Source organism: Tursiops truncatus, chromosome 11 (assembly GCF_011762595.2).
Source record: "Tursiops truncatus isolate mTurTru1 chromosome 11, mTurTru1.mat.Y, whole genome shotgun sequence".
Lineage (NCBI taxonomy): Eukaryota > Metazoa > Chordata > Mammalia > Artiodactyla > Delphinidae > Tursiops > Tursiops truncatus.
The window spans coordinates 22677037-22704792 of record NC_047044.1 but is presented as its reverse complement, the minus strand read 5'-3'; the positions used below and the strand labels follow the sequence as shown (position 1 = coordinate 22704792).

Here is a 27756-nt window from a genome sequence, read left to right as displayed (position 1 = left end):
CGGCTAATGGAACCCGCGCGAGGCGTCCCGCCAATCACCGCCGCGCTTCCTACGGCCGCGGGCCAATGGCGGCACCCGTTCTTGGGGCGTGGGCGAAGAGGCTGCTCTCCCTTGGCCGTGGGGTGTGCGCTGGGGTTGGTGCGGACTCCTGGCTTGGCTGCACTGGGCCCCGCTTGTTCTGCAGGGGCTTTTGTGTCCGGCGTTGGCTTGGCTTTGTGTGCGCGAGTTTCCGCTGTGCTCCGTGGCGCAAGTCCCGGCCGAGAGCTGTGAGACTCGGAGGCGGTAGCGCGGCCCCCCACCCCCCCCCCCCCGGGCAAGGAGCGAGCGCGCCGGCGTGAGCGGCGGGTGCAACGGCTGCGGGGAAGGGGATTCGCCGCCGCCGAGATGCCGGAGTTCCTGGAAGACCCCTCGGTCCTGACGAAAGAGAAGTTGAAGAGTGAGTTGGTCGCCAACAATGTGACGCTCCCGGCCGGGGAGCAGCGCAAAGACGTGTACGTGCAGCTCTACCTGCAGCACCTCACGGCGCGCAACCGGCCGCCGCTCGCCGCCGGCGCCAACAGCAAGGGGCCCCCGGACTTTTCCAGCGACGAAGAGCGCGAACCTACCCCGGTCCTGGGCTCCGGGGCCGCCGCCGCGGGCCGCAGCCGCGCCGCCGTCGGCAGGGTAAGGACGCACGGCCGGGGCCACAAAGGCAGGCGTTTAGCGGTGGGCGCCCCCCCCCCCCCCACCTCGCGCGCGCGCAGCCCTCCCTCGGCGGCGGGGCTATTCCCCCACCCGCCCGGGGGGCTGGCCTCTGGGTCTGCGGACGCCGGGCTCGGCCCCTTCGCCGCGGGCTCTCGGGCTCTGAGAGGGAAGGGCGCCGGAAAGGAGATCCCCGAAGTTAAGGCCGCGGGGCGCGCGTTTTAGCCGCGGTGTGTCGGGGGGTGTGAAGTTGGCGTTTGCTCTCGGGTTGCGCGCGGGTGATGGGCGCGCGCAGGCAGCTCTGTGTCCCTGGACGCCCGGCCGCTGGAGGTGGGCAGCTGAACAGGGACTTCCCTGCCCTTTTCGAAAGCCCTAAGGAGGGTCGGTTCGAAACGGCTACAGGTTACGTTTGAGCGTTTTCCCGCTTTATTAACAGAAATGACTAGTAACCGGGTCTCAGAGCGCTCCCTGGAGGGCAATTTGTGACATACTGATACCTAACCAAAATTTGAAATAAAGAAATTCCCGCCTTTTTATGTTTTTTGCATATGGAGGGCTTTTTGAACGGTTTATGTTTTTCTTGTTTGTGTTACTCCTTTCCAGAAGCAGGCCGTCTTTTGGCGGGGCAGCGTTACTCAAAATTAAACGAGCATTTTAAAATACACCTTTGAGTGGTTATCATAGACGCTCAAATATTTAAAAATTCTAGTTACTTAGGGCTTGGGTTTTAGGGGTTTGGGGGGTTGTTTTTCCTTTTGGTGTATTTGCATGAAAAAAGGAGAAGCTTCGGAATCAGGAGAAATGTTTATTTCATGACATTCTGCTCTGTCATTGTTGCAATTTGGGATATCTAATCCCGGGTAAACTCAGATTGGCTCCAGCAAATGCATATTTCGTTTGAGAATAGTTGGGTTTTGTTCTCTGGGGTTTTATGTGCTATTAGTATGAATCAGCCTGGTTATCAGGCTACAAAGCATAATAGAATGTAGTTAAAACTAGTGACTGGTGTAAAGTGCAATGCTTTGTAAAACATTGAAAGTGGAGTTTAGAGTTGTACTGATTACTAGTATAACTCAAAACGACTGTTTCTTTCAAAGTTATCTTAAGTTTTAAAAAATTTATCCAGTGTATTTTCTGGACTACCCAGATGGAAATGAAGGAAAGATATAATAGACACATGTAGATTTAATTAAATCTTAGCCTGGGCTTTAGAGAAATTGAAAACCTTATGTCTTAAATCGATGCATGGCACATAGTAGTGCCAAATAAATATTGGTTTGTTAAGTAAAAGATGGATCGCACCTTCTTGTTTCTCATGTCTTGTTTTTGAATTTGAAGAAAGCCGCTGTACTCCATAAGAAGAAATTTATTTTTGAAATAAAGTATATCCCTTACCTGTTTCTCCCCAACCCCTCTGAAAACGAAAGTAATATTCAAACTATTAGTAAAAATTTGGTTGAAAATGAAATATCTTCCATTTAAATCAGCACATTTTTTTTTAGGTCTTCTATAGAACCTTATGTTGGTCTCCTGTGCAAATGTATCATTCTTGAGCTGTGGAAGTATTTGGTTGTATGTTTATGATAGGATTATTCATTCTTATTTTGATGATGATTCGCTGTCGACAGAAACAGCTGTCTCGGTTTTGATGTTTTTCCTTCAACTTTTTCAAAGAGTGTATGTCCCGATCTACCCTGTGTTCTTTGGGGTGTAAGAAGAACCTGAATGTAAAATTTTTTAATTTCAGTTCAATTATCCAACATTTTTGAGTTCCTATCATGCGCTCTTAACTGCAGGAGTTTGATTTCTGCAGACCTGCCAACCACCATAGTTAATTTTTTAAGAGAACCTCCTATGTCCAGTAGCATGTATCTCAATGTTTGAATCCATATAGATATCAACTGTGTCAAAGACAGCTTTAAGTTTTTTCTACCTTGTGTATTTAAAACTCAAAAAAGTGTACCCTGGGTTGGGTGCAGTGGTGTCAACAACTTGAAAAAGCTAATAGTGGTAGTTGGTCACTAACGTCACTTTCCTCTTTAAAGCACATTAAGTAAAAATGAGTCCTAATTTAACTAAGGAGTCTGATAAATTTTTTTATCAGGCATAGGAAAAAAATATATTGAATTTATAAGAAGACAACCTTAGACCATTTATAATAATTGGTATATAAAATTATTCTCCTTTTATATGTACAGTGTTTTATGTTCTAGTCATTGTTAGCCCTATGTGTAATAACAATATAGAGTCACATTTCTTAAAGAATATTTATGCTCTAGGAGAAAGCCAAATTATGTTTGACAGTTTCAGATAAGGCAGATTTTTTTAAATGGTGAATTTTTAACATTTTAAAACAAACATTAACATGGATTTGGCCAAGGACATAGCATATACCTTCGATTTAAACATGGGTTTATGAAGAGTATTTTTAACTAAAGGAGAAATTGTTTCATTTCAGCCATTGCCATGGTCAGGTACACTTGATGTGATAGGGCAAAATATTTGCATGTTCAAAATTTGGTTTTAGTTTTTAGTTTTCTTATTTCTATGCTTTTTATGCATCTTGATGGTAACCAGTATTTTCCAGTGATGAAATTATCAGCATTGTCAACACAAAAATAAACGTTTACATACAGAGTTGATGGTCTGCCTTTTCGTTCAGGATGCAAAGCAGTGTAGCTGTTTGGAATCCATTGGAGCATAGCATTCTTGAATGGTCTGATCTGATGAATTATGAATTCTTAACAGGAAATATTTAATGACATGGAACAGAACAGTAAAGAGTGTGTTAGGTAGTAAAAGTTAAATCATAAATTGACCACTATATTCTACACTAAGGTGTTAAGTATACAGACTTCTGAATCAGAATTATAGATTCAAATTCCAGTTCTGCCCTTATTCAGATGACCTCGAACAAAGAGCATTGCCTATCAGATGCTCAGTTTTCATCTGAAATAGGAATAATCTAATAGCAACTTAGAGAATTACTTGAGGTTGCATTTGTGAAGATGTCTAGTGCTCAGCAACTACAGCACATGTTAGCTATTACAATATGTGATTTCTGAATTTTGTCGTTTTTATTTAACGCCAGAACAATACAGTGCTACCATAATGTATTCAGAAGTGGATGAGGTAAGTTTGTGAAAGTGATATGTACGTAAAGTCTGCTCAAATGTTACCATATAACTGGGTATGCAGATTGCCTGAGTTACCTGAACAACTTTGGACTTGTTTCCTCTCTTGTAAAATGGGGATATTAGTATCTATCGCATAGGATTTTTAGGATTCAATAAGTTAATACATATAAGGCACTTAGAACACAATTTGGTATATAAATGCTCAATAGAATCTGTTCTATAGTAATAATTAGTTATACTTCAGCATCTTTGCTACTAATGGTAGAGATTTAAATAAGAGTGGTTCATAGGTGATATCACAGAACTTTTGGATTTTAAAGTTGAAAAAGAAATTAGAGATCATCTGGTAGTTGGGAAGAAACTGGAGAACAGTGCCTGGCACGTAGCTGGTACTTGGTATTTTGACCTAAGGAAACTAAGAGATTACATGATTTGCTTAAAGGAACAAAGCTCTCTGGAGGCAGAAATCATTACAACTAATGGCTCCTTCTTCCTGGTTGAAACTGCTGGCTTGATAAATATGTATACTCCCAATTTTTATTCTTATTAAATTTGATATTTCGTAGAATGGCATTACTTTTCTGGAGCTTTTCTCCGTAAAAATAAAACTCAGGTGGCCCGTTATGAGCACCTGCTCTATTTGACTTACCTTATGCCAGTTTATTGGCCTTTACTTAAAATTTCCTTGTACAGCTGTAGAGTTTCAATATGTTTTAAGAAAATGTGAGGGAGTTGGTTTCCTGCTTGGATATGCTAAATCTTTGTTTTTTCTTAATAAGAAATTGGTTTTTTAAAATAAGTGGCTAATTTCCCCCTCACCAGATGGCACTTTGATTCATTCATTCAACAAAACATGTATCAGGTACCTATTCCTGTGTCAGGCACTCTTTTTCATTTTAGCTGCTTGGGATACAATATGACAGTGCTCCTGCTTTGTGTTACCCTCTTAAATGCTACATCTAAAATCACCTGAGCTGTACATCAAAATACAGATTGTCAGGCCCAATATTAGGACCCAGAATGGGGTAAGACTTTTTAAAATAGAGGCAACTTTTCCTGAAGTTTTGAGGTTTTGATAACAAACCAGGCTTAAGGACTATTGTTCAAGGAGTTTACCATCTGGAGAAGGTAAAACATATGTACAGATAACTAATAAAAAGCAGAATGTAGTTAGTGCCAAAGACAGATTATTTCTTGAAAACCTCACGCTGCTTCAGGAAGTTGAAATTCCTGGATGTTTGGTTATAGGAGTAGGATTTGAACATTCTTATGGTTAGAGGGATTTTTTTCTACAAGTAATCTGTACCTGACTGCTTTTTTTTCTTTAAAGTATTTATGTTACACAATGGGGTTTTTCTTCCCAACCTGTCCACACTTTTGGAATATTCAAGTAGGTCACAGGATTAGGTCTCTTTGATTAAAAAAAAAAAGAGTCTTTTCTAAAGAATTCAAGGATTTGATATATAGAACTCTTAGACTCTGGGCAGCTATTTTGACATCAAGGTGTGAGTTGCTTAAGATTTGAGCTTAATGATCCTACATTAGTACAATATTAAAGCCTTCTGAAAGTACCCTTGGTAACTTTTCACAGACATTTAAAAAATTGTATTGAAGATTTCTCATGAGTTGACATCATTGTTCTTATTATGTTCTTTATATGAAGTATTTCACATTTTTATTTGATTGAGAAACAAATTCTAATACATGACAAATAATGCCTGATTTTTCTTTCCCCCTCAGCATCACTGGAAAGTAAACAGCCCATACAGCTCTATGATTTTTTTTTTCTTTTTTTTTTTTCTTTATTTATTTGGCTGCACCGGGTCTTAGTTGGGGCACGCAAGATCTTTAGTTGCAGCATGTGGGATCTAGTTCCCTGACCAGGGATCGAACCCGGGCCCCCTGCATTGGGAGCCTGGAGTCTTAGCCACTGGACCACCAGGGAAGTCCCCAGCTCTATGATTTTTGCTATTTTCCATAAAATATTTCTAGGATGCAGTATTGACTCTTCTGCCTTAAATAGTAATTTGGGCCTACATTGACTTTGATGTTTGTGGCCATTATTTAAACAGCCGTTTATATTGTCCTCTGATGGTTACTGGGATTACTGAGACATTTGTAAAGCTATTTGCCACAACCCTAAAAGCTAACCATACTTTTGCTCCCTTACCCTGTTTAACCTTGGAAGTTTATATAGTTTTTCCAATAAAGAATGCCATTGCTTAAATTATTTTAAAACCTGCCTTTAAAATTTTTCTCAAAGCTTCTTCCACGCTTTTCAGCTAGTCTTAGTGAAATGGTCATATAGACTATGTGTGGCAACAAAGCCATGTCAGAGGTGATATGTAGCCATAGAGTCTGACTTCCTTCATGAGTCAAAAACTGGCTTTTAAAGTCACTGTATTACAAGAAGAATATTCATTTGGGCTTCTTAAATTTTGATATGCTTGTTTGAAATAAATCATTTTTATATATAACATGTATTAACCTTTATGGTAAAATCTTAAACTTTCCTGGATTAATTTAAACTTTCAAGGATTATAGAAAAACCAGTAGTAAATTGTATTTACAGTTATCTGGATGAAAATGTTTAGACTCAGACTTTTTGCTCTTTTGAATTTTTGATGCCGTCACCTCTTTAGATAGTTAACCAAAATTGACTATTTTAACAGTAATATCTAAAATTTGAGTTACTTGCTTGGCTTATTAGGTTTGTATAATTACAGCTGAACTTAGAAAATACTTTTGAATAATAAGTTGCTTTTAATTTAATCAAATTGCTAAGCTCTACTATAAGTCAACTTGAAGGTAAATTTGCATGTTTATTGTATGCAGTGTTATTTATATAGTATCAATAAATGAACATTTAAAAATTCATGTGGAAATGACAACTGGACTTCCTTTACAGAAAGCCACAAAGAAAACTGATAAACCCAGACTAGAAGATAAAGATGATCTAGATGTAACCGAGCTCTCTAATGAAGACCTTCTGGATCAGCTTGTGAAATATGGAGTGAACCCTGGTCCTATTGTGGGTAAGCTGATAAAATTTCAAATATCTTTTTATGAAGCAGTACCCCACACTGTTTTCCCCTCTTGTCTAGCAGGTAGAGTTTTCGTTCTAAGGACCAGTCTGTCATTAATCATTTATATGACCAGGACCTTAGTTTCCCTAACTATATAAATGAGGGAAATAAAATGAGAGAATTGAACTAATTAATCCCCAAGATTACCTCTGTTGAGATTGTTTCGTATTGTGCCCGTTGTCATACTACTTGATGAGACATATGGGTCTTATATGACAATTGAGGAAAATCTGAGGTAACATAGCTGGCCAAATTAATCCAAATCAGTAAGTTAGTGACAGACTTCTTAAAAGAACTCAAGTTATTCAATTCCCAGCGTAGTACCCACTTTCAGTTATCATTAAAAGTACCTATTAAAAAGTCTTGTTTTGATTGGAATTCAGGAACAAACTGAAAACTAAAGAACAAACCGAAAAGGAAAACTTTAAAGTAAATACCCTGGATTTTCATCATTTGGTTACTGTTAAGTCAGTGAGTTTGCAAGGCTGATTGTGCCTTAATTTTGGAGGGTCTTGGCAATAACCTCAAGGTGAGAAAGTTCTATTTGATCTTCTAAATTGTGTAAAAAAAAATTTTTTTTTTAATTGACTGCATCAGGTCTTAGTTGCAGCACGTGGGATCTTCGTTGTGGCATACGGGCTTTCGTTGCAGCACATGGGCTTCTCGCTAGTTGTGGCACGTGGGCTTAATTGCCCCACAGCGTGTGGAATCTTACTTCCCTGCTCAGGGATTGAACCCACGTCCCCTGCATTGGAAGGCGGATGCTTAACCACTGGACCACCAAGGAAGTCCCTGTAAATTTTTGAATACTGTAGATTTGGGGGTTGTTTTTTACCTATAGGTGTAGTTGCAAATAAGAATTTAGAATATTGTCTTTCTTTTGTCTTATTTAATGTACGGCTTCCCAAGAGATGATAATAAGCCTATTAGTATAATTACCAACAGACATTTGATACCCTTTTTATATTTTTCATTTAAAATTACAAAAGGGAGGTGCTGAAGACTGTGTATTGTGTATTAACATACATTAAGTTACATGTTGATATACCAGTTGTTTATTTTTTCCCCAGCTTTATTAAGGTATAATTGACAAACAAACGTTGTACATTTAAGGTGTACAACGTGCTGTTTTAATATACATGTACATTGTGAAATGATCACCATAATCAAGCTAATTAACATATCCATCACTTCAGAGTTTTCTTTTATGCATGTATATGTGGTGAGAGCACTTAAGATCTACCTTCCTAGCAAATTTCAAGGATGTAATACAGTGTTGTTAACTGTAGCCCAAGCTACACTTAGATTTCTAGAACTTATTCATCTTGTGTAACTGAAATTTTAAGGCCAGCGTCTCCTTATTTCCCCCTCCCCAGCTGTTCATCTTAAGACCACTTATCTGTAACATTCTGAGATACGTATTGTTTCTAAAAAATATATGTTTATCATTTTATTCATCTTATAGAAATCAGGGAAAGACATATAGCTAGTGTAAAACAGAAAGTAAAAGCTATTTTTAGTTTTAAATTGTCATTGAAATGTTACTGAATTATTTATAATCAATTTTACTTTGCTATCTAATTGGCAAATCATTTCTCTTTGTAACACACATTTTCCGTAAAAGGTCATTTTTACTGCAGCAGTATATTGAAATATGATTTAACATCGTAAATTTACTCAGTGCTAGGTGTCAGAGATACTCAGTTTTAAAAAATGTGACTTTTAGGACTTTTCCCATAACTAAATGGCCTTTATAGGCATATTAGTCTCTTAGAGTTGTGGGATTTTAATCATAATAATTCAGAGGAGTACACTCTGTTTATAAACATGATTTTTCTACAAAGGCAAGTACTATTAGTACTAGAGAAATTACACAAAGTTCAAAACTTTTCAGTCAGAGATACTCAGTCATACATGGCTCTTCAATAGGTTATCCATAGTAAGACTTAAATCAATCTATTATGTATTCTACAACAACAAAAAAAAAACCAGAAAACCATTGTTATAATCATTTATTAACATCCCAGAAAAACACCTATTTTAGAAAAGAATCCATTATGTAGTATTTTTAAGCATTTAAGTTTAGAAAAGGAAACAGTGAAAAGTAACACTTTAATGTTTCTAAAGCTAATGTCTGAGCTGGATCTTAAATAAGACAATACAAGTAATAAAGCAAATTCTGCCTTAATACAGGAACAACCAGGAAGCTATATGAGAAAAAGCTGTTGAAACTGAGGGAACAAGGAACAGAATCTAGATCTTCTACTCCTCTGCCGGCAATTTCTTCTTCAGTGGAAAATACAAGACAGAATGGAAGTAATGACTCTGACAGATACAGTGACAATGAAGAAGGTAAAATTTTATATGATGTTAATAAAGTGTATAATCAAAAAAATCAAATTTTTTTCAGACTCATAAGACACAGTAACCATGAAGAAGATAAAATTTTAAATAATATTACCAAGATATATGTAAATTTTGTTCATATCATTAGAGTAGTCCTCCAAGTAATTTGATTTAAATACCTTTTGTTGAGAATTCTAAGAAACAGAAAAGTAGAAATGTCTAATTTTTTGTCACGTAAAATCACTCTCTATCTTTTTTGCTGCAAATTTCATCTTTCTAAGAGAAAAAAGTATTACAAGTAGAGACAAAGTTTCCCCAGTTATCCCTTTCTAAGTATCATCTCCAGAGAAGCAACCACTATCATTAATTTGATGATTATCTTTCCAGCCTGATTTTAAATACTTTTTCATATGCATCTGCCTAATACATGGTATTATCTTGTACTTGAAAAAAAATTTGTGTAAGTGATATGCTAAATCTTATCACTTGCTTTTCTTTACTCTGTTATATTAAGATCTCTTACTGATATATTACATGTGTCTGATTTATTTCTCGTAATTGATATGTAGCAGTAGTATTTACATACGGCATGTTTTCTCTGTTCTCATATTGATAAGCATTTAAATTTATAGTTTTTGCTAGAAGATCTGATTTCAAGAAAACTTTATAGTAAATATTTTGACATGTTTTTAGTAGACTATTTTAAGAAAATTTGGCCATGGTATATAAATATTTTTTGAGTAGTACATGAAATAAACGACCTTTTAAAATTTATTTTAAGAACAACTTGACACTTATAAATTTTTAATTCATATGACTTGTTTGTTAATTTCATGACTATTTAATGACTCAAATTGTTTATATCTCCATAAGCATTGCCTGCCAGGGCACAGTCTGTCAAATTGGTTGTTCAGAATGTTCCTTCAACAGCACTATGTTATTAGCAAAGAGGCAAAGAATAGAATCAGCTTAAACACAAGTAATGCTTAAACTTCCTGCCTCTTTTGCCTCTACAGGAAAGAAGAAAGAACACAAGAAAGTGAAGTCCACTAGGGATTTTTTTCCTTTTTCTGAACTTCCAACTACTCCCTCTGGTGGATTTTTTCAGGGTATTTCTTTTCCTGAAATCTCCACCCGTCCTCCTTTGGGCAGGACTGAACAACAGGCAGCTAAGAAAGTACATTCTTCTAAGGGAGACCCACCTAGGGAACCTCTTATTGCCACAGCCTTGCCTGGCAGGGAACAGATGCAGAAGTTAGCTTCTGGAGGGAATTTGTTTGTTTCCTCCAAGTCTAGCCATGATAGATGTTTAGAGAAAAGTTCTTCGACATCTCCTCAGCATGAACTCGCTGCCATGTTGGTCTCTGCTGCAGCTTCTCCTTCACTGATTAAAGAAACCACCAGTACTTGCTATAAAGACATAGTAGAAAATATTTACTGTGGAGAGAAAAGTGGAATTCAACCATTATGTACTGAGAGGTCCCATGTTTCAGATCAGTCAGTTCTCTCCAGTGAAAGGAGAGCACTAGAAGAATCTGAGAGATCACAAGTAATTTCTCCACCACTGGCTAAGGCAATCAGAGATTACGTCAGTTCTCTGTTGGTCCAGGGTGGAGTAGGTAGTTTGCCTGGGACTTCTAGCTCTACACCCCCACTGGATGTAGAAAATATATGGAAGAGAATTGATGCACCTAATTTTCGAGAAACAGAATCCCTGTCTCCTCCACGAAAATTACCTAGACTCAGTGAAAAGTCAGTAGAAGAAAAGGATTCAGGTTCCTCTGTGGCATTTCAAAATATACCTGGATCCGAACTGATGTCTTCTTCTGCAAAAACCGTTGTCTCTCACTCACTGACTACCTTAGGCATAGAAATGTCTAAGCAATCACAGCATGATAAAATAGATGCCCCCGAACTATCTTTTCCCTTCCATGAATCTATTTTAAAAGTAATTGAAGAGGAGTGGCAGCAAATCGGCAGGCAGCTGCCTTCATTGGCATGCAAGTATCCAATTTCTTCCAGAGAGGCAACACGGATATTATCAGTTCCAGAAGTAGATGATGAAATCCTAGGGTTTATTTCTGAAGCCACTCCACCAGCAGGTATTCAGGCAGCTTCCCCTGAGTCCTGTGATAAACAGTTGGACTTAGCACTTTGTGGAACGTATGAAGCTGCAGCATCAGCATTGCAGATTGCAACCCATACTGCCTTTGTAGTTCGGGCTATGCAGGCAGACATTAGTCAGGCTGCACAAATTCTTAGCTCAGATCCTAGTCACGTGCACCAGGCACTTGGGATGCTAAGCAAAACATATGATGCGGCCTCATTTCTTTGTGAAGCTGCCTTTGATGAAATAAAAATGGCTGCTTATACCATGGGATCTTCCACTTTAGGTCGCCGGTATCTCTGGCTAAAAGATTGCAAAATTAATCCAGCTTCTAAGAATAAGCTGGCTGTTACTCCCTTTAAAGGCGGAACATTATTTGGAAGAGAAGTATTCAAAGTAATTAAAAAGAGTGGAAAAAAACACTAATAAAATTAAGAATAAAGACATCTATCTTATCTTTGATATGGGGAACTTGGCAGCTTTTCTAGGAATTTAAAGTACTCTTATGCCAGAATTTTCTAATGTCTTTTTAGTCTCCAGAATAGGCTAATTTCAAAGTGTCAAACTTCTACCAATTAAATTTTAGTATAAAAGTAATTGCCTACATATATCTGCCTTTTTTTTAGTTGCACAGAAAGAAAGCCTGATACTAACAGTTTAAAGCTTTTCTAGATAGCATTTTTTTCTCAAATAGTTCAGTCTTTCCTATTTTAAGATTTTACAACTCTTCAAAACTAAGAAAATTCCATTAACTAGATTTAAGTTGAGTCTCCATGGTTTTAAATATTACTTAATATTTTATTACTTTCCAGAACTTGTCTACATATTTTCTCTTATTTTCTCACTTGTGTTGTTTTTTACTGATATCTACAGTATCGTTTGTAATAGTCCAAATCAGTGCAACTCAAAGTGCCAGTCTACAAACTGTTACTGATCCACAGATAAGATAAGTGTGTACCAGAATTTGAATCTAGATGAATGACAGGTTTTATTTTTGTGGTAAAACTTTATTGGTAGAGGAAAGACAGTGCGCTGATTTACATTCTGGCGCAAATGCCTTGTTTTTTCATGGACTGGTAGCAAGCAGTTGGTGGACTACACTTTGAGAAATACTGCTCTAGACCATAGTATTCTGGGATAGTGCATTCTCACCATCACTGTAAAACTATAGACAGATGAATTAGGAAAGATGGGACTTTTTTTTAATAAGTAACACTTTTAAGGTACGTTGTAATTCATGTATGATTAGGCTTAATCTAAGCTAAATTCTAAAAGCAAATTTAAGTTTTTTTTTTAAGTCATAAGAAATCCTACTATATCCCAGTTTCTGTGTGTCTATATAAAGCAGTATATTATTCTCTGTTTTCATTTCTATGATTGTAAGATGAGAGAGTCTAACTGTAGAGGCACTTGATAATCGAATTTCTTTGTATTTTTATGGAAAATAGTAGTATTAATTATAAACAAAATATAGTCCCTTGGGACTTACAGCCATTACTATATTCTTAGACTAACCTATCCATCTTTGCAGCTTTCTGGGAGTAATTCTATTTGTTATTTGTCTTCTGAAATGTACATGTATACATGTACCTACTAAGTACTATGTGATTTTTTTTTTAATGTATTACTGTAGAATGCTTTTGCAAATTCAATAAAGTTGTTAAATTTGAACAGTTTTGTGTGGTCTCCACAAACATGTTGTATGTGTGTTTTATTCTTAGAGTTGCAACAAGTTAGATATTTGTGGATGAACAACATCCCTTTTCCATTTCATCACTGAAACTCACTTGACATTCCAGTGGTTTAGCTGAACATATTCAAATTATTATTAAATGTTTTGGGGTTTTTTTTTTTCCCTATTTGAGGACAATGGTTTTGGGGTGTCTTTTTTTTTCTAATTGAAGTATAGTTGATGAGGACCATGTTTTTATTGGCTATTGGAATTTAAGTTTGTAAGAGGAATTATTCTGTAACTAGATATCTTATTTGTTTAATCAATTTCTGCTCAACTACTACTGGGTTCTTTTTGCTTTCTGATTCTTAGGTTCTGAGTTAACGTAAGACTTTATAATGCTGAAGATTGTCCCATAGATAATAGAGCCATTAATAGAATTACTGGGAAGTGGGGGATGGAATTGATACCTTAATCCTAAATAAAGATGGAACTATTTGAACTAACATGGTAAAAAAATCACTGTTTATTTTTGGGAAACTTGCAAGTAGACTGGACTGACTGGTACTAGGCTAGATATTTAGCAAGACACATAACTATCTTGACTACTTTTTAGCACAACTGCATTGAATTCATGCAAAACTAAGCTTTTGTTTAAGAGTTGACTCCATTTCTGTGTCATAAGAAAGTAACTTTTTGGTAATAGAAGTTTTAGAAGTGACAACTGACATTAATTTTGCTATACTATGATAAATGGCCACAAAAATGTAGAAGCTAACTAAAATTTTTATCAAGTCTCTTGAAAAGTCTGGCCCTTCAAATGGTGATAAAATCAAAACTAGGAGAATGGGATATTGAAGCCTATGATAAAAGATATACGTATTTGAGTTGTTATGGTAATAACCATCATGGTGATTTGCTATAATATACATGCACTAGCTTCTCTTCCAAGAAATGGTACTTTATTATGGGGGAGGCTGAGGAGAAGTGACCTGTGGTTGGTTGTACTTTTCTGTGAACAAGTTTCTTCCATACCTCTTCAGTTGTACACAGGGTTTTTATAGTCACATCAAAAAAGGACAGACTTCTAAAATGCACTTATGTATAAACGTCATTGTACTTATTGTTATTAGTGGCTTGATACCATACAAGTTTTTTTCAGTCTTAAAATTCTCTATAGCTTTTTCCCTTCCATATTCTAAATTTTAATTTAATAACTAACCTTTGTTTATGTAGTAAAAATGCACTGTATGGACAAAAGAATGGTAACAACTATGTATTCTAATGTACTTTTCCCACTTCCTAATTGTTTTCAGTGAAAAGCCTCCATGGGTTTTTACTTTGTTTCAGGCTATTAGTCCCAGAAAAAAGAAAGAATAAACAGGAAGAAGTGGTGATCATATTAAGGAGTGGGGGAGATAAACAAAATGGAATGAAATAAAAATGGAAAAGAAAAGTTTTTAAAGACAGAAATTGCAGTTGACAAGTTTGGGTCTGTTGAGGTAGTACTAATATACAGACTTATTTTATGTATCAGTGTGCCGAAAAACCAGGGTTCCAGAGTAATGTTAGGATGACATTGTAGTTTATTGTGTGTCTCAGAGAGTAATGATTTCTCCGATGTTATTTCCAGACTCTAAAATAGAGCTCAAGCTTGAGAAGAGAGAACCACTAAAGGGCAGAGCAAAGACTCCGGTAACACTCAAGCAAAGAAGAGTTGAGCACAATCAGGTATCTTTAGCTTTATGGTCGCTGTATTCAGGTATAAGTAATCTTCTGACAACACTGATGTGCCTGGTCCCTGCCTTTAGTTCATAGTTGACACCCAAAATCCAGCACACTCGATAAAGCATTCATTAAATGGCACTAGAAATCTAAACTTTGTGTGTTTTGTCAGTAGTGTAGCCTGTGTTTACTGCAAAAGCAAGTGTTTAATAAATGTCTCATTTGTGTTTGACTCTATGCTAAGCATAGTTCAGAGCCAGTCATACTGCTTTTTAAGAGACATTTTAAAAGGTGGAAATACCTAAGCAATTCTGATATAATAAAAAACAGGGGAATGGTTTTATATTTGTGTCTTTGTCTCTAGATTTTTGACTTTGCTTTTATTTTTGCCTGTCTTATAATAATTCTGTGGCTTTTCCCTCAACTCTGAAGCTAGTCTGATCCTAAGACCACACTGTTTTCTTTCCTTATTCTAGACAAAAATTCACCTTTTTATGGGTGAGGCAAGATGCAGTTTTCCAAAAGGAAAATGTAGGAAACTAAGGGGAAAATAAGCACAGGAATAATGAACTCAGTTTACAGCGAACAAATTATTGACTAATCAAGCATTGATTTGGCTGACGATTTACAAGTCAGCTATCCCTAGAGTCATTTTCCTTACCCTTTTTCTGTCCAGCTGGAAGATTTGTCTAGTTGGCTATTTATCTTTTCCATTTTCTCTTTGTCATTTTAAAGTCGCACATCATCAGTGGAAGTATTCTTGATTTCTTAAGCCATGTGTCTTTCTTAGTTTGATGTAGTTAAGTTGAATTTCAGAACTATTTGTTAGAAATGAGCTTGGTGACTGTATGGAGAATGTATAGAGCTTTGAATGAAAGAAGATTTGGTTTAATATTGAACCAAAGACTGGAATAAATATTTTGTCGTCTTTTTATCTGGTGTTGCCAGGGAAGAGCTGCAGGGGCACACCAAAGAATAAGGAAATAACAGAGCAAGAGAAACTAGGAAAATCTGGTGAAGGACACTGAAATGGACAGACATGGAGAATCTTGGTCCATTTTATGTAGGCAAGATGGTATAGTGCTAGCAAGAATGCATTGACTTGTCAGATAAGAGGTTAAAAGGAGGGTGGGAAAATGGTTTTAAATATGGTTTAAGGTATAATTGTTTGACCTGAGGAATCTAAACTGAGGGACAGGATAAATAGTCAAAGGAGAGAGTAGATTTAGGAGATGAGAGGCAGGATTAGACAACGGCCTTATTATACACATTTTTTTTTTTTTTTAAATTTTGGCTGCACTGGCTCTTCTTGGCGGCGTGCGGGCTTCTTCTCTAGTTGTGGCATGTGGCATTTGGGATCTTAGTTCCCTGACCAGGGATTGAACCCATGTCCCCTGTGTTGGAAGGCAGGTTCTTTTTTTTTTTAAATAAATTTATTTATTTTTGGCTTTATTAGGTCTTCGTTGCTGCCCACAGGCTTTCTCTAGTTTCAGCGAGCGGGGCTACTCTTCGTTGCGGTGCACAGGCTTCTCATCGTGGTGGCTTCTCTTGTTGCGGAGCATGGGCTCTGGGCGCACAGGCTTCAGTAGTTGTGGCTCGTGGGCTCTAGAGTGCAGGCTCAGTAGTTGTGGCGCACGGGCTTAGTTGCTCCGCGGCATGTGGGATCTTTCCAGACTAGGGCTCAAACCTGTGGCCCCTGCATTCAGGTGGATTCTTAACCACTGGACCACCAAGGAAGTCCCACAAAATTTAAGTCATATGGAAGAGTAAAGGGAAGAGTTTACTGACCCTTCAGTCACAGAACCTCAACAGCTGTCAACGTTCTGCCAGTTTTATTTTATCTTCACCTGCACCCTGCGGCGTTTTTAATTCCTTTGGTTTTGTTGTTTGTTGCTGAAGTATATTAAAACAAATCTCTGCCATCATCTCATTTCACACATTAAAATTTCAGTATATATCTCTAAAAGATTGGAGCTGATTTTTGTGTTTTTTTTGTTTTTTGGGGTTTTTTTTTGGTTTTTGTTTTTTTTGCACAGGCTCTGGACGCACAGACTCAGCAGCCATGGCTCACGGGCCCAGCTGCTCCGCAGCATGTGGGATCCTCCCGGACCGGGGCACGAACCCGTGTTCCCTGCATCAGCAGGTGGACTCCCAACCACTGCGCCACCAGGGAAGCCCTGGAGCTGTTTTTTATTTATATGTATTAGATATATATGTTAGATATGAAAGAATTATTAATTTTATTTGGAGTGATAGTGGCATTGTGTGTGTGTATAAAACTTTCATATCTGTGTTCAAAGCTTTATACATTCTCCATACAATAATCTCCAGTTTCAGAAATGTCTCTTTTATGATTGAATTATTCAAATGAGGTTCCATACAAACTCCACATATCATTTGGTGTTTTTGATTTTGTTTTGTCTTTTTTTTAATTAATAAATTTATTTAATTTTAGCTGCATTGAGTCTTCATTGCTGCGTGTGGGCTTTCTCTAGTTGTGGCGAGCGGGGGCTACTCTTCGTTGCGGTGCACGGGCTTCTCATCGCGGTGGCTTCTCTTGTTGTGAAGCATGGGCTCTAGACACACGGGCTTCAGTAGTTGGAGCATGCAGGCTCAGTAGTTGTGGCACGCAGGCCCTAGAGCGCACGGGCTTCAGTAGTTGTGGCCCTTGGGCTCAGTAGTTGTGGCTCACGGGCTTAGTTGCTCTGCGGCATGTGGAATCTTCCCGGACTAGGGCTTGAACCTGTGTCCACTGCATTGGCAGGCGAATTCTTAACCACTGTGCCACCTGGGAAGCCCTTGTTTTGTCTTTTAAGTCTGTAGCTATTTCCACTAAAATGGTTTTCCGTCCCTCCGTTTATTTGGTGAAGAAACCAGGTTAGTTCTCTATAATATTTCTCACATTGTGGATTTGGCAGATTGCTTCTTCAAGGGTCGTTTAATTTGCTCTTTCATACCCTGGATTTCCTGTAGACTGGGAGTTAGAACTATAGTGGGGCTGTGCAATAGACCTTTCTGTGATGATGAAATTGTTGTATATCTGCTGTTCATTAAGTAGCCACTTAATACTTGGAATGTGACTTGTATGGCTGAGAAACTAAAATTTTGATTTTATGTTATTTAAATTTAAATAACTACACGTGGCTAGTAGCTATCATTTTGTACAGCACAGATCTAAGGGGTTGGTTAGATTTGAGTTCAGTTACTTTGACAAGAATACTTCACAAATGGCGTTGTGGCCTTCACATTGCATCATTTCAGAGACACATGATGTCCTTTTGATGATGCTAAAATTAATTAGTAATAGGTTCAGGCGTTGAAAGCCTAATTCATCCGTTATAAAGTTCCACATCGCCCTTTCATTTAATGGTTATGACAGCCATTATGATTATTTCCTAGATACGTTATTTCATTACTTCAAATGAAATAATGGATCTAGGAATTCTCTGATTCCTTTACATCTGTAACTGGAATTCTTTTATAAAGAACTTTCCCTTGTGAATTGCCTAGTTACCTTGAAATAAAATTCATATAGGAGAGCCAGGATAAATGCTTACATGCCTTTTATTTGCCAGTTATCAAGTTAAAGTGCTTTAGTCATTTTGAAAAACGATCAATAATATCTTTTTACTACTGTGGTTTTTATATATTTGATTTATGATCAATTGCAGTCATTATTCTTTTTTCACATTCAAGTTACTGAATTGAGTTGAGTTGATTCCTGTATCCTTTTAGTGACCCCATTTGTCTTTGATACTTTCTTGTTTGCTGGCACAATAAGAAGTCCTGGGCTGTATATTTCCGGCCTCTTATCAAGTCAGTCATTTTTCTTAAGAACCCCTTATCCTTTTAATAGAAAGTATTATTTGGAAGCTACCTACAGCCTGGATACTAGTGTGTTCATTCCTACTGGGTTGTCATTGTTCTAGGCTTTTTCAGTAGGTAAAGCTAGGAGTACTTACTTTTTAGAAAGAGAAGATAGGTCATGAATTCCTTAAATTTATGAATGCAGGCTAATTTCTAGGTGTCACACTTGTTATCACTTTTCTCTTATGCTGAGTATCTTGGTTCTTAAAATAATATTGTTTCTTATGTAATTTTCACTATATATATGTTTTTAAATAACAGTATTACTACTAATAGTAAAGCTGCTAATTGTATCTTCAGATGGGGGGGCAGTTTTTCTTATGTTAAGGATATAAAATCAAAATACTGTGCTTAAAGTCACTTGAAAGAATTTTTTTCTTTCATATTTATTTTTTAATTTTTGAGAATATATATGTGGCTTTATTTGGGCAAAAGAAGAGTCAGAAATCTGGCTTCTATCTTTGTTCCTTCTATCCATAGGTTACTATTTTTATTAAGTTTCGGTTTATATTTTGTTTCTTTTTGAAAATATAAGTAAATAATAGATTTATATATTTATTTATGCTCCCCTCCATATATGAAAGACAGCCTACATTGCACATCTCTATTTTTCTGTTTTTAATCTAAACACTTATCCTGAGATCATGTCAAGATATAGTATAGCCTTCTTCCTCATTGCTTTATACCACTGCATGGTATTGCATTTTATGGATTTACTGTAATTTATTCAGCCAGTTTCTTTTTGATGGATATTTTGATTTTTTGTTATTGATTATTCAGTTAAGTGCTATTCTGAATAATGCAAAGGTACACCAGTGAACAGCCTTTTTACCTGTGTTGTTTCATGTTTTAGCCAGTTTATCTTCAGGAAATCTAGAAGTGGAATTGCTGGGTAATTTTGCTAGATGTTAGCAAATTGCCCTGTGTAAGAGTTGAAGCATTTCACATTCCCACAAGTAATGTATGGGAGTACCTTTCTCTAATGGAGGAATATGATGCTGTTTTTTAAAAAAATAAAAGTTAATATGAATAACCATATTGGTCATGTTTTACTTAAATTAATAGTTCATTAAAGTAAGGTGGCTTTTAATTATCTTGATTATTTTTTTATAACCTAGTTAAAGCTTATATTTTTACTGAATGAGATTTATAGCCTCCTTTAATAACCCAGCTCCTGCATTCTCATGTGCCTCAACTGCCTGATGTCTTCTGAATAACTTTTTACCTGATAGGGTTATTTTGTTTCTTCCTCCTGTTGTCTCCATGATAAATTGAGGACTTTCTATAGAACATCTTGCTGAAAATAGATGACACTACAGTCCTTATTTTGACCACAGAGCATATAGCAGTCGCATTACTAATTTTATGTAGCAATGAGTTTTTCTTTTCAGTCAATAATTGCTTGGTCCATCTTACTCTAAGTAGTTATAACACTGAATTGTAATTATGTTTTTTATTTATATTTTCTTCTCAGAGTCACTTGTTGCATAGTGAATTCTGGTAGAAAAATTTTTTTTCAGTCTTCAAGGTATCTTTTCTGGTTGTATGAAAGATAGTTTTCTGTGCAGATGATTAATTCTAAATTCGATGATAGGCAAGAACTAATAAAATTGGTTGACAGTCCTCAACCAAAGAATTTAATAAACCTGAGCAAAAGAAAGCATAAATGATTTATAGTTAAAAGTGTCCATCCTACCCCTGTTCCCAGCTATTTCCACAGGCAACCAATGAATTTCTTGTGTTTTCTTCCATGGGAGAAAATTTAAAATGGAACTTGGCCTTTAATTTCAAAGATAACTAATTAAAATGTAAACTTTTTTTTGTATTAAGTGTAATAGTTTCAATAGATGTTTGGTAAAATTTTTGATGAAGAGATTATTTCAGTTATTTATTCAGAATAAAACATAACAAATGGAAAGTCCTGGAATTTGGTAGATAACCAATTTTAAGGGAAAAGTATGTCTCTTCTTCCCCCCTCCTTACCTTCATGGACGTAGGTCAAATATCTAGGCTTTATATTGTATTAGTTGCATAACTGATAACTTTATTAGCCCTTTAAAGTAATGTTCTTTTTAATTCTTTGAGGAGTTTTTAAATACTGAGTATACATTGATAATACCAGGTAGACTATCAAACTAGAATATTTTTTAAATACTCTCATTGTTTTTATTGGCATTGAGCAATTGATTATTAAAGAGGAAGCAGTGTTGGAAGTAGTTTGAAAAAAATACTTGGCTTTGAGACGCATCATAAGTCAGTTACATTATTCTCAACCCTGGCTGCACATCAGAATCCCTTCAGGAGCTACAAAATTTAATTAAGCCCAGGCCGGTCTAGAAGAGATTCTGACTTAATTGGTCTAGGGTGGGGTTGGGGCACTTGGTATTTTTTAAAAGCTTCCCAGATGATACTGTGCCACCGGGATTGAGAATTTAAGATTAAAACTAGTGTTCCCTTCTACTCAAATAATCAGGAATTTATTAATAAGCATCTATTATATGTGTATGTAATTTGTTTACAAATTTGTCTTTTGACTAACAATGTTTGCATTCAGCAAATTTTTCCTAATTGATAGCTGGAAAAGAAACCCAGAGATTCAGATTGTGAGTCAAAGGGGAAACTCTTATAAAGTCAGTTCCAAATATAGATAAATACAAAACCAGATGTATGAAACTATGTCTGTATCTTGTGGTGTTTTGGTAGTAATGCTTCCAGCCAAATAAGTGTACTTATTGGATGACTGCTCTTGTCCCAAGATAAGAGTAAAATATGTCTATCTTTAAAATTAATAGACACTAACTTAGATATAAAAACATCAGTTATCTACATAAAATATTAGCTTGAAAGCAAAAGTGATAGTATAAGCATATTCTAGTATAACTAATCATTGATGGATGTCCTCTAGTTAAAAGAATCATCTGGTAATAAAAGTTTCAAAAGTTGAATAACTTGATCCTTGGAATGTAGAATCTCAGGCCTCACCCTGGAGCTACTGAATCAGAATATGCATGTTAACAAAAGCTTCAGGTAGAAGCACTAGTCTAGTGCTTTTCAAATAGTTATGTGAGGACTGCTAAATTATTTTTTAAATGAGGAAAAATCAGTCGACTTTTCCAAGGAGAAATAAATCTGGGACTGGAAATGGACAGTGGTCTATCCCTATTACCATTTTTTCTTTTTTTTTCAGTAGTGAGGAGTGAGTGGCACTGAGTCCTGGCAGCGACATTTTAGGCTTGCCTGTTCACAAAAAAAGATGACCATCAAGTTTTTGTTGCTGCTCAATTTTATTACCTGTTTCTAAGATGAGTTTGACACCTGGGAACTTTTAAGTCAGATAGCTGTGTATAGATTATTGAAACTGATTCTATTTAAATAGTCCTAACCGCACGACAAGAATAATGTTTAATCTGTGCTAACAATTACAAAATTTGTATTTTGTTTTAAAAGGAAACTGACTTGTTTTATATAACAAATGACTATCTTACAAGTCATGATCAGCCTGCTTTTTTGTTTAGACAGCTAGAGATGCAGCTGTGATACTGGAGCCAGATAGTAAACAGCAAGTCACAAAAGGAGCCAGTGATAAATTGATGTCTTTTTTCCCCTCTCACTTTTATCATAATATGTGAGCTCCTATAGTTGGACTCTAATGTATTTTACCATATTTTAAGTGTTTTCTTATGCCTACATATCTATTCAGTCGATACATTTGAAATAGTTTGAGGGCATAGCATTATTTTCAAATGCTGGCATTTGGAAACTTTTCATGGATTCTCAGTATGCTAATATGGCCATCATTATTAAGGTGTTTGATATTAGAATATGACTTTTTAATGTGTTGATGCTTGAATAGAGCTATTCTCAAGCTGGAGTAACTGAGACTGAATGGACAAGTGGATCTTCAAAAGGCGGACCTCTGCAGGCATTAACTAGGGAATCTACGAGAGGGTCGAGAAGAACTCCGAGGAAAAGGGTGATGCAAGGCTTATTGCTTAGAATGGGGTTCTCAGATTGGCAGGGTTTTAGTGGTTATTTTATATTTATTGTTTTTGTTTTGTTTTCAAACTAACAGGTGGAAACTTCAGAACATTTTCGTATAGATGGTGCAATAATTTCAGAGAGTACTCCCATAGCTGAAACTATAATGGCTTCAAGCAACGAAACTTTAGTAAATATGTTTCATAAACTATACAAGTGGTATTCTTTGTCAATTATCCTTTACTTAGAATTGGGGAGGTGGCGAATTTTGGCAAACCTCAAACACATGTTTTTAAACATATTTTAAGCTCATTTTCCCCATATAATTCTGAATTTTAGAAGTTTTCAGTGTAGCCACTTTAATATATATATAATTCATTGTGCAAGAATACTTAGTGTTATAAGGATACTTTTTTGCTAACATGTTTAAAGAATAATAAGGCTTCCTTCACATATGAAACACTAATGTATTTCTAGGTTCTTATGCCTAAATTTTTATTAAGGGAAAGTTTCAAATATTAGAGAAATCGACTATCATTTTTTCTTTTAACGTGTCTTTGTTATGTTTGGATAATTCTGAGTCTGAATAATTTGAATCTTGGCAGGTTGTCAATAGGGTGACTGGAAATTTCAAGCATGCAGCTCCTATTCTGCCAATCACTGAATTCTCAGACATACCCAGAAGAACACCAAAGAAACCATTGACAAGAGCTGAAGTAAATGAATAAAATTTAGATCGATGCTATCATTGATCTTTTAATGAAGAAATATTTATTTGTTTTTTGGAGTGGGAGGGAGCAGAGCTTTGTTGGGTGGGGGTGTGTGTGTCTATTTATGTGCATATATTATCTTAAAGACATACTTTATTAGTGACAATGGAAAGTAATATCGTATGACATGCTAATACTATCCTCTTGCTACTACTGTGTGCCTCTTTAAGTTCCAGTTTTCAAGGGAGTGCTCATTTGTGTGCTGCTTGTAATATGTTCTCTTTGTTAAAATGGACGTGAGTGGAAAGTGTTACTTGGGCTGTGGGGGAAGCTATACTTACTACCTTTCATTGAAAGGTCAGATAATGGGACTTTAAAGTGACTTTGTATTATACTTGAATTGATTAACTCCTGTAAAATTAAGCTTTAAAGTACTAACTGCATGGATACATTATAATTTTAATGATTCTTTAGCAAAGATTATTTTGATCTGGGCATAAAGGTAATTTAGCAAAGCAATCAGGTTGTTTAAAAAATTATTTTATGTTTCTTAAATTAGGAAGATTGGATTGACTCTCTAGTTAAAAGCATATACTAAAATTTGTTAAAAGTTCCATCTTAATTTGATATCTTCTATATTTGATCATTTATTTTATTACAAAATTAAGAGGAAGAAACAATGTACTTTTAATGTCAATGAAAAGCATTGGAGGGAACTTACACTGCCATATTAGCTATACTAGAAAGAAATAAAAAAATTTTATTTTTTGTTTTTTTTGTTTTTAACTTACTTGAATATGTGCCCCCCCCCATTACAACATGAACATATCTTCACACTGAGGAAATTTGAAGAGAGCCATGGAAATGTATGGATAATTAAGCAATAATGAATTCAGAAATGGCAGTTGTAAAAGTTGGATAGATTTAAGTGCATTCTGTTCTCCAAAGCTTCTGTTTAAAATTATGTTCTAATTATTGCATATTTACACTAAATTTTAACTTCTGGTTGTTTTTTTGTTTGTTTGTTTCTTATTAGGTGGGAGAAAAAACAGAGGAAAGAAGAGTAGAAAGGGATATTCTTAAGGAAATGTTTCCCTTTGAAGCAGCTACACCAACAGGAATTAGGTATTCAGATACACTGAAACAATTATTTAGTGTATTCAATTAAGGCATTTTTATTTATTTGTTCCCACCTTTATTGAGGTATATTGACACATTAAACTATATATTTAGGGTATACAACATAATTATTTTATATATACATACATAAATGAATTCTAATTTTTAATTCTTCACAAAATTACTGTACCTCTGCTCTCATAAGTAAACTGTTCTTTTTGGGAGCACTTCAATTCTTCTAAGCACTAACTAGTTCATATTCTTGAAAGTTGAGTCAGTTTCAAAATTAACTTTGTTAAGCTGGAAGGTTGTAAATAAATCATTTACCTACTATTAATTCTTATTTTTAAATCTAAACTGAAACCTGGTAAGAAGGAAATCTGTTTTATTCCTGAGAGTCTCTCTTTTCTAATTGAAAAGACTGCTTTTAGATATCTGTTGAATTGTTTCCTGACTGAAGGAATCACAACCAAACTACCTTATTTTTTCCTCTTATCCCCTAAATATATTAGCTTGAAAAACCTTTAAGAAGGCAAATTTAGTGAATATTTATAATACTCTGAATATTATTTTCTAATAAAAGATACAAATCTAACTCTTTAAATGAAAAATGTATAGAAGTTTTTAAATAGGTTGACTGATCTCACTGTTGATATTATATGACAATTTTCTACTGTTACCTCAAGGAATGTGTTTGGAATTAGGAGTAATCATGTCATTTTATGTTATTTAAGTTATGACTTTATCTAATAGTTGTTTTTCTCTTCCTCCTTTCACTCCCAACAGTGCTAGTTGCCGCAGACCAATCAAAGGGGCTGCTGGCCGGCCATTAGAACTCAGTGATTTCAGGATGGAGGAATCTTTTTCGTCTAAATATATTCCTAAGTATCTTCCCTTGGCAGATGTCAAGTCAGAAAAGACGAAAAAGGGACGCTCCATTCCCATGTGGATAAAAATTTTGCTCTTCGTTGTCGTAGGCTTTTTTTTGTTTTTGGTCTATCAAGCTATGGAAACCAACCAAGGAAATCCATTCTATAAGTTTCTTTCTAATGACTCTAAAAAAGTCAACTGAATGATATCTCTTTGGCACATTCAGCTTGGTCTCCTATTTTTAATAACTGTATTAAAAAAATCTGTGTACACTTGACTCAAGAACAAAAAAAAATGTGATTTCACCTCAGTAAATGTAGTATTCCATTGAAAAGCAAGCAAGATATATATAAATGGACTTCATTCAATGTTTTGGACTTCGGACTAGTAGGAGATCACTTCGTGCCATATGAATAATCTTTTTTAGCTCTGGAACTTTTTTGTAGGCTTTATTTTTTTAATGTGGACATCTTATTTCTTTTTTGAGAAAAAATGTATATTGTTTTTGTGTATTTGGGAAATAAGAAGGGCAAAACGTGGTAGTATAATGTGAAGCTACACATTTAAATACTTTGAATTCTTACAGAAAAGATTTTAAGAATTATTCTCTGCTGAATAAAAACTAGAGACATGTGAAACGTGAAATTCGGTAAGAGAAAAAGTAACTTGAGATTGTAGTTTTGCTGACTGCAACAAAGCTTGATGGTGTTTATGGGGAAAAGTACAGTGATAATCTCTTCTGTAACTTTTATTAATAGTAATAATGTTATTGTTGTAGCCCTATTGTACTCACTTTTTAAAAGATATCTAGTATTGTGAATGTCCTACTTCGGTAAGACCCATTTAAATGCAGTTGATTTTTAGCAGGGATCTATCAGTGCAACTTACACATGTTTTAGAGAACTGTTAGCTGGCTGTACATGTTTTTAAAGACTGTTTAGCTAGCTATAAGGCTATAATTGGAAACTTGTACTTTTTATTTAAAGCAAAACATTTATTCTATCAATCCATTACCAAAATATTTTTTAGATGAATAGGTGTGTGTGTGTGTTTAGAAGTTAGAAATTTTAAACACCAGTCTTAGGTTCCATTTGGATTCATTATTGAATTATCTTCTGTTACCAAAAATGCATTTTGCCAAGGTTTTTTTGCCCTATATTTCCCAACTTAATTTGATTTGAAAGTATGTGCTTTTAAAAGCAAAAAGTATGTGCTTTTAAACTACATAATAAACTTTCCTTGGATACTCAATAGTTAATACATAAATTTTTAAACTCTGAAATTGAGGCGGGCATTATGATTTTTGTTTACTTTTGAAATGTTTATCTTTGTGGTTGATTAATTTTTTTTTTAGCTAAAACTTACCTCACGTATAACTTTGTTCGGTAAAGTAGTAGGTAATTGAAATTTCAGTAGAATCAAGTAAAACAAAAATTTCAATTGAATCATGTGAGTTTCAACTTTACAGTCATTGACAGTAAAGCACGTTAAAAATGTAAGTTTTTTAAAAATATCTTCTGAAATAAAAAAGATACTTTTTAAAAAGGAAAAGCTGAAGATGTATATTTAGACCAACACACAAGTTTGATTTGCATCAGCCATAGTCTGATATTTAGCTTTTAGATATTTTGTAGACATTTTTCACTTTGCAGTTGACCAGAAATATTCGTAGGTCTCGTCTCTGCAAAGGCAGTGGGAAACTTACTCCTAGATCAGAAATGCTTGCCTCTCCAAGTAAAAGTGTTTTGAGATGAGCCACAGAGGGAGCACATTTTATTCAGCGTTGCCTCTATACAGTGATAGCAGTCTACTTTTACTTTTTTTGTTTTTAAACTTTGATTCCCATATTGCTTTCAATCTTTCGTTTATAATTAGAAATTGTGAGAAACTGCATTTAATGTTCAGAAATGTGGGAAGATAAATCAGACTTAATATGTACATGAGATCAATTTTCTAATAGGAAAGGTATGGTCCAAAATAGCAAAGTAGGACCAGGTAAAACGCGTAGTCTTTTTTTAATTTTTTAAATGTGTACTTGGTCTTTTGTCTGTGTCTGTTTTCTTCCACTAGAATAAATGTGTCCTTGATGTAAATGCAAAGCATTTCTTCCTGATTAAACTTGTAGATGTAGACTTTACAATTTAATTCAATAATAAAAAAGTAATTAACCTCTAGTTTTGTCATTGCAATAAATACTTTTCAAATAGCACAAACTGTAAGGTTTCCTGATAACGTTTTGTATGTGAGATTTATGGATTGTTGAATTTTAGTTCTCTTTTCGGTCTACTGCTCTATGTTTTGCTTCTAATCATTGTAGTAATCTGGTCCTCTCTTGTTCCTAGGTAAGCAGTGTATAGGCATTATACTCACAGAATGTTGTAGGGAAGCTCTCAGAGGCACCTCTCTCACTTTCTACAGTATAGCAACTAATACTTTTCAGTCCACACTTCCTTTTTTC

General features: G+C 35.6%; 1 protein-coding gene across 5 annotated transcripts; it reads left to right on the top strand.

Moving 5' to 3' along the window:
* The first annotated feature begins 82 nt into the window (after nucleotides 1-82).
* Nucleotides 83-27472, top strand: TMPO (thymopoietin). 5 transcript variants are annotated; one of them, XM_004320076.4, is made up of 9 exons: nucleotides 98-663; nucleotides 6727-6853; nucleotides 9098-9256; nucleotides 14663-14760; nucleotides 22475-22594; nucleotides 22694-22789; nucleotides 23205-23315; nucleotides 24346-24434; nucleotides 25215-27472. In XM_004320076.4, the coding sequence occupies exons 1-9, from the start codon at nucleotides 385-387 to the stop codon at nucleotides 25498-25500; spliced, it is 1365 nt and encodes a 454-aa protein (XP_004320124.1). In that variant the 5' UTR covers nucleotides 98-384; the 3' UTR covers nucleotides 25501-27472. The 5 variants fall into 5 exon arrangements, with proteins under 5 accessions (XP_019808295.2, XP_073644425.1, XP_019808296.1 ...); XM_073788324.1 differs by lacking the exon at nucleotides 22694-22789 and having other exon boundaries at nucleotides 96-663; XM_019952737.3 differs by lacking the exons at nucleotides 22475-22594; nucleotides 22694-22789 and having other exon boundaries at nucleotides 96-663.
* The last annotated feature ends 284 nt before the right edge of the window (nucleotides 27473-27756 follow it).

Coding starts and splice junctions, on each gene's coding strand:
- TMPO (XM_019952736.3), top strand. CDS start 385: ATGCCGGAGTTCCTGGAAGACCCCTCGGTCCTGACGAAAGAGAAGTTG. Junction 664..6,726: donor GCCGCGCCGCCGTCGGCAGG/GTAAGGACGCAC, acceptor CTTCCTTTACAG/AAAGCCACAAAGAAAACTGA. Junction 9,257..10,266: donor ATACAGTGACAATGAAGAAG/GTAAAATTTTAT, acceptor TTGCCTCTACAG/GAAAGAAGAAAGAACACAAG.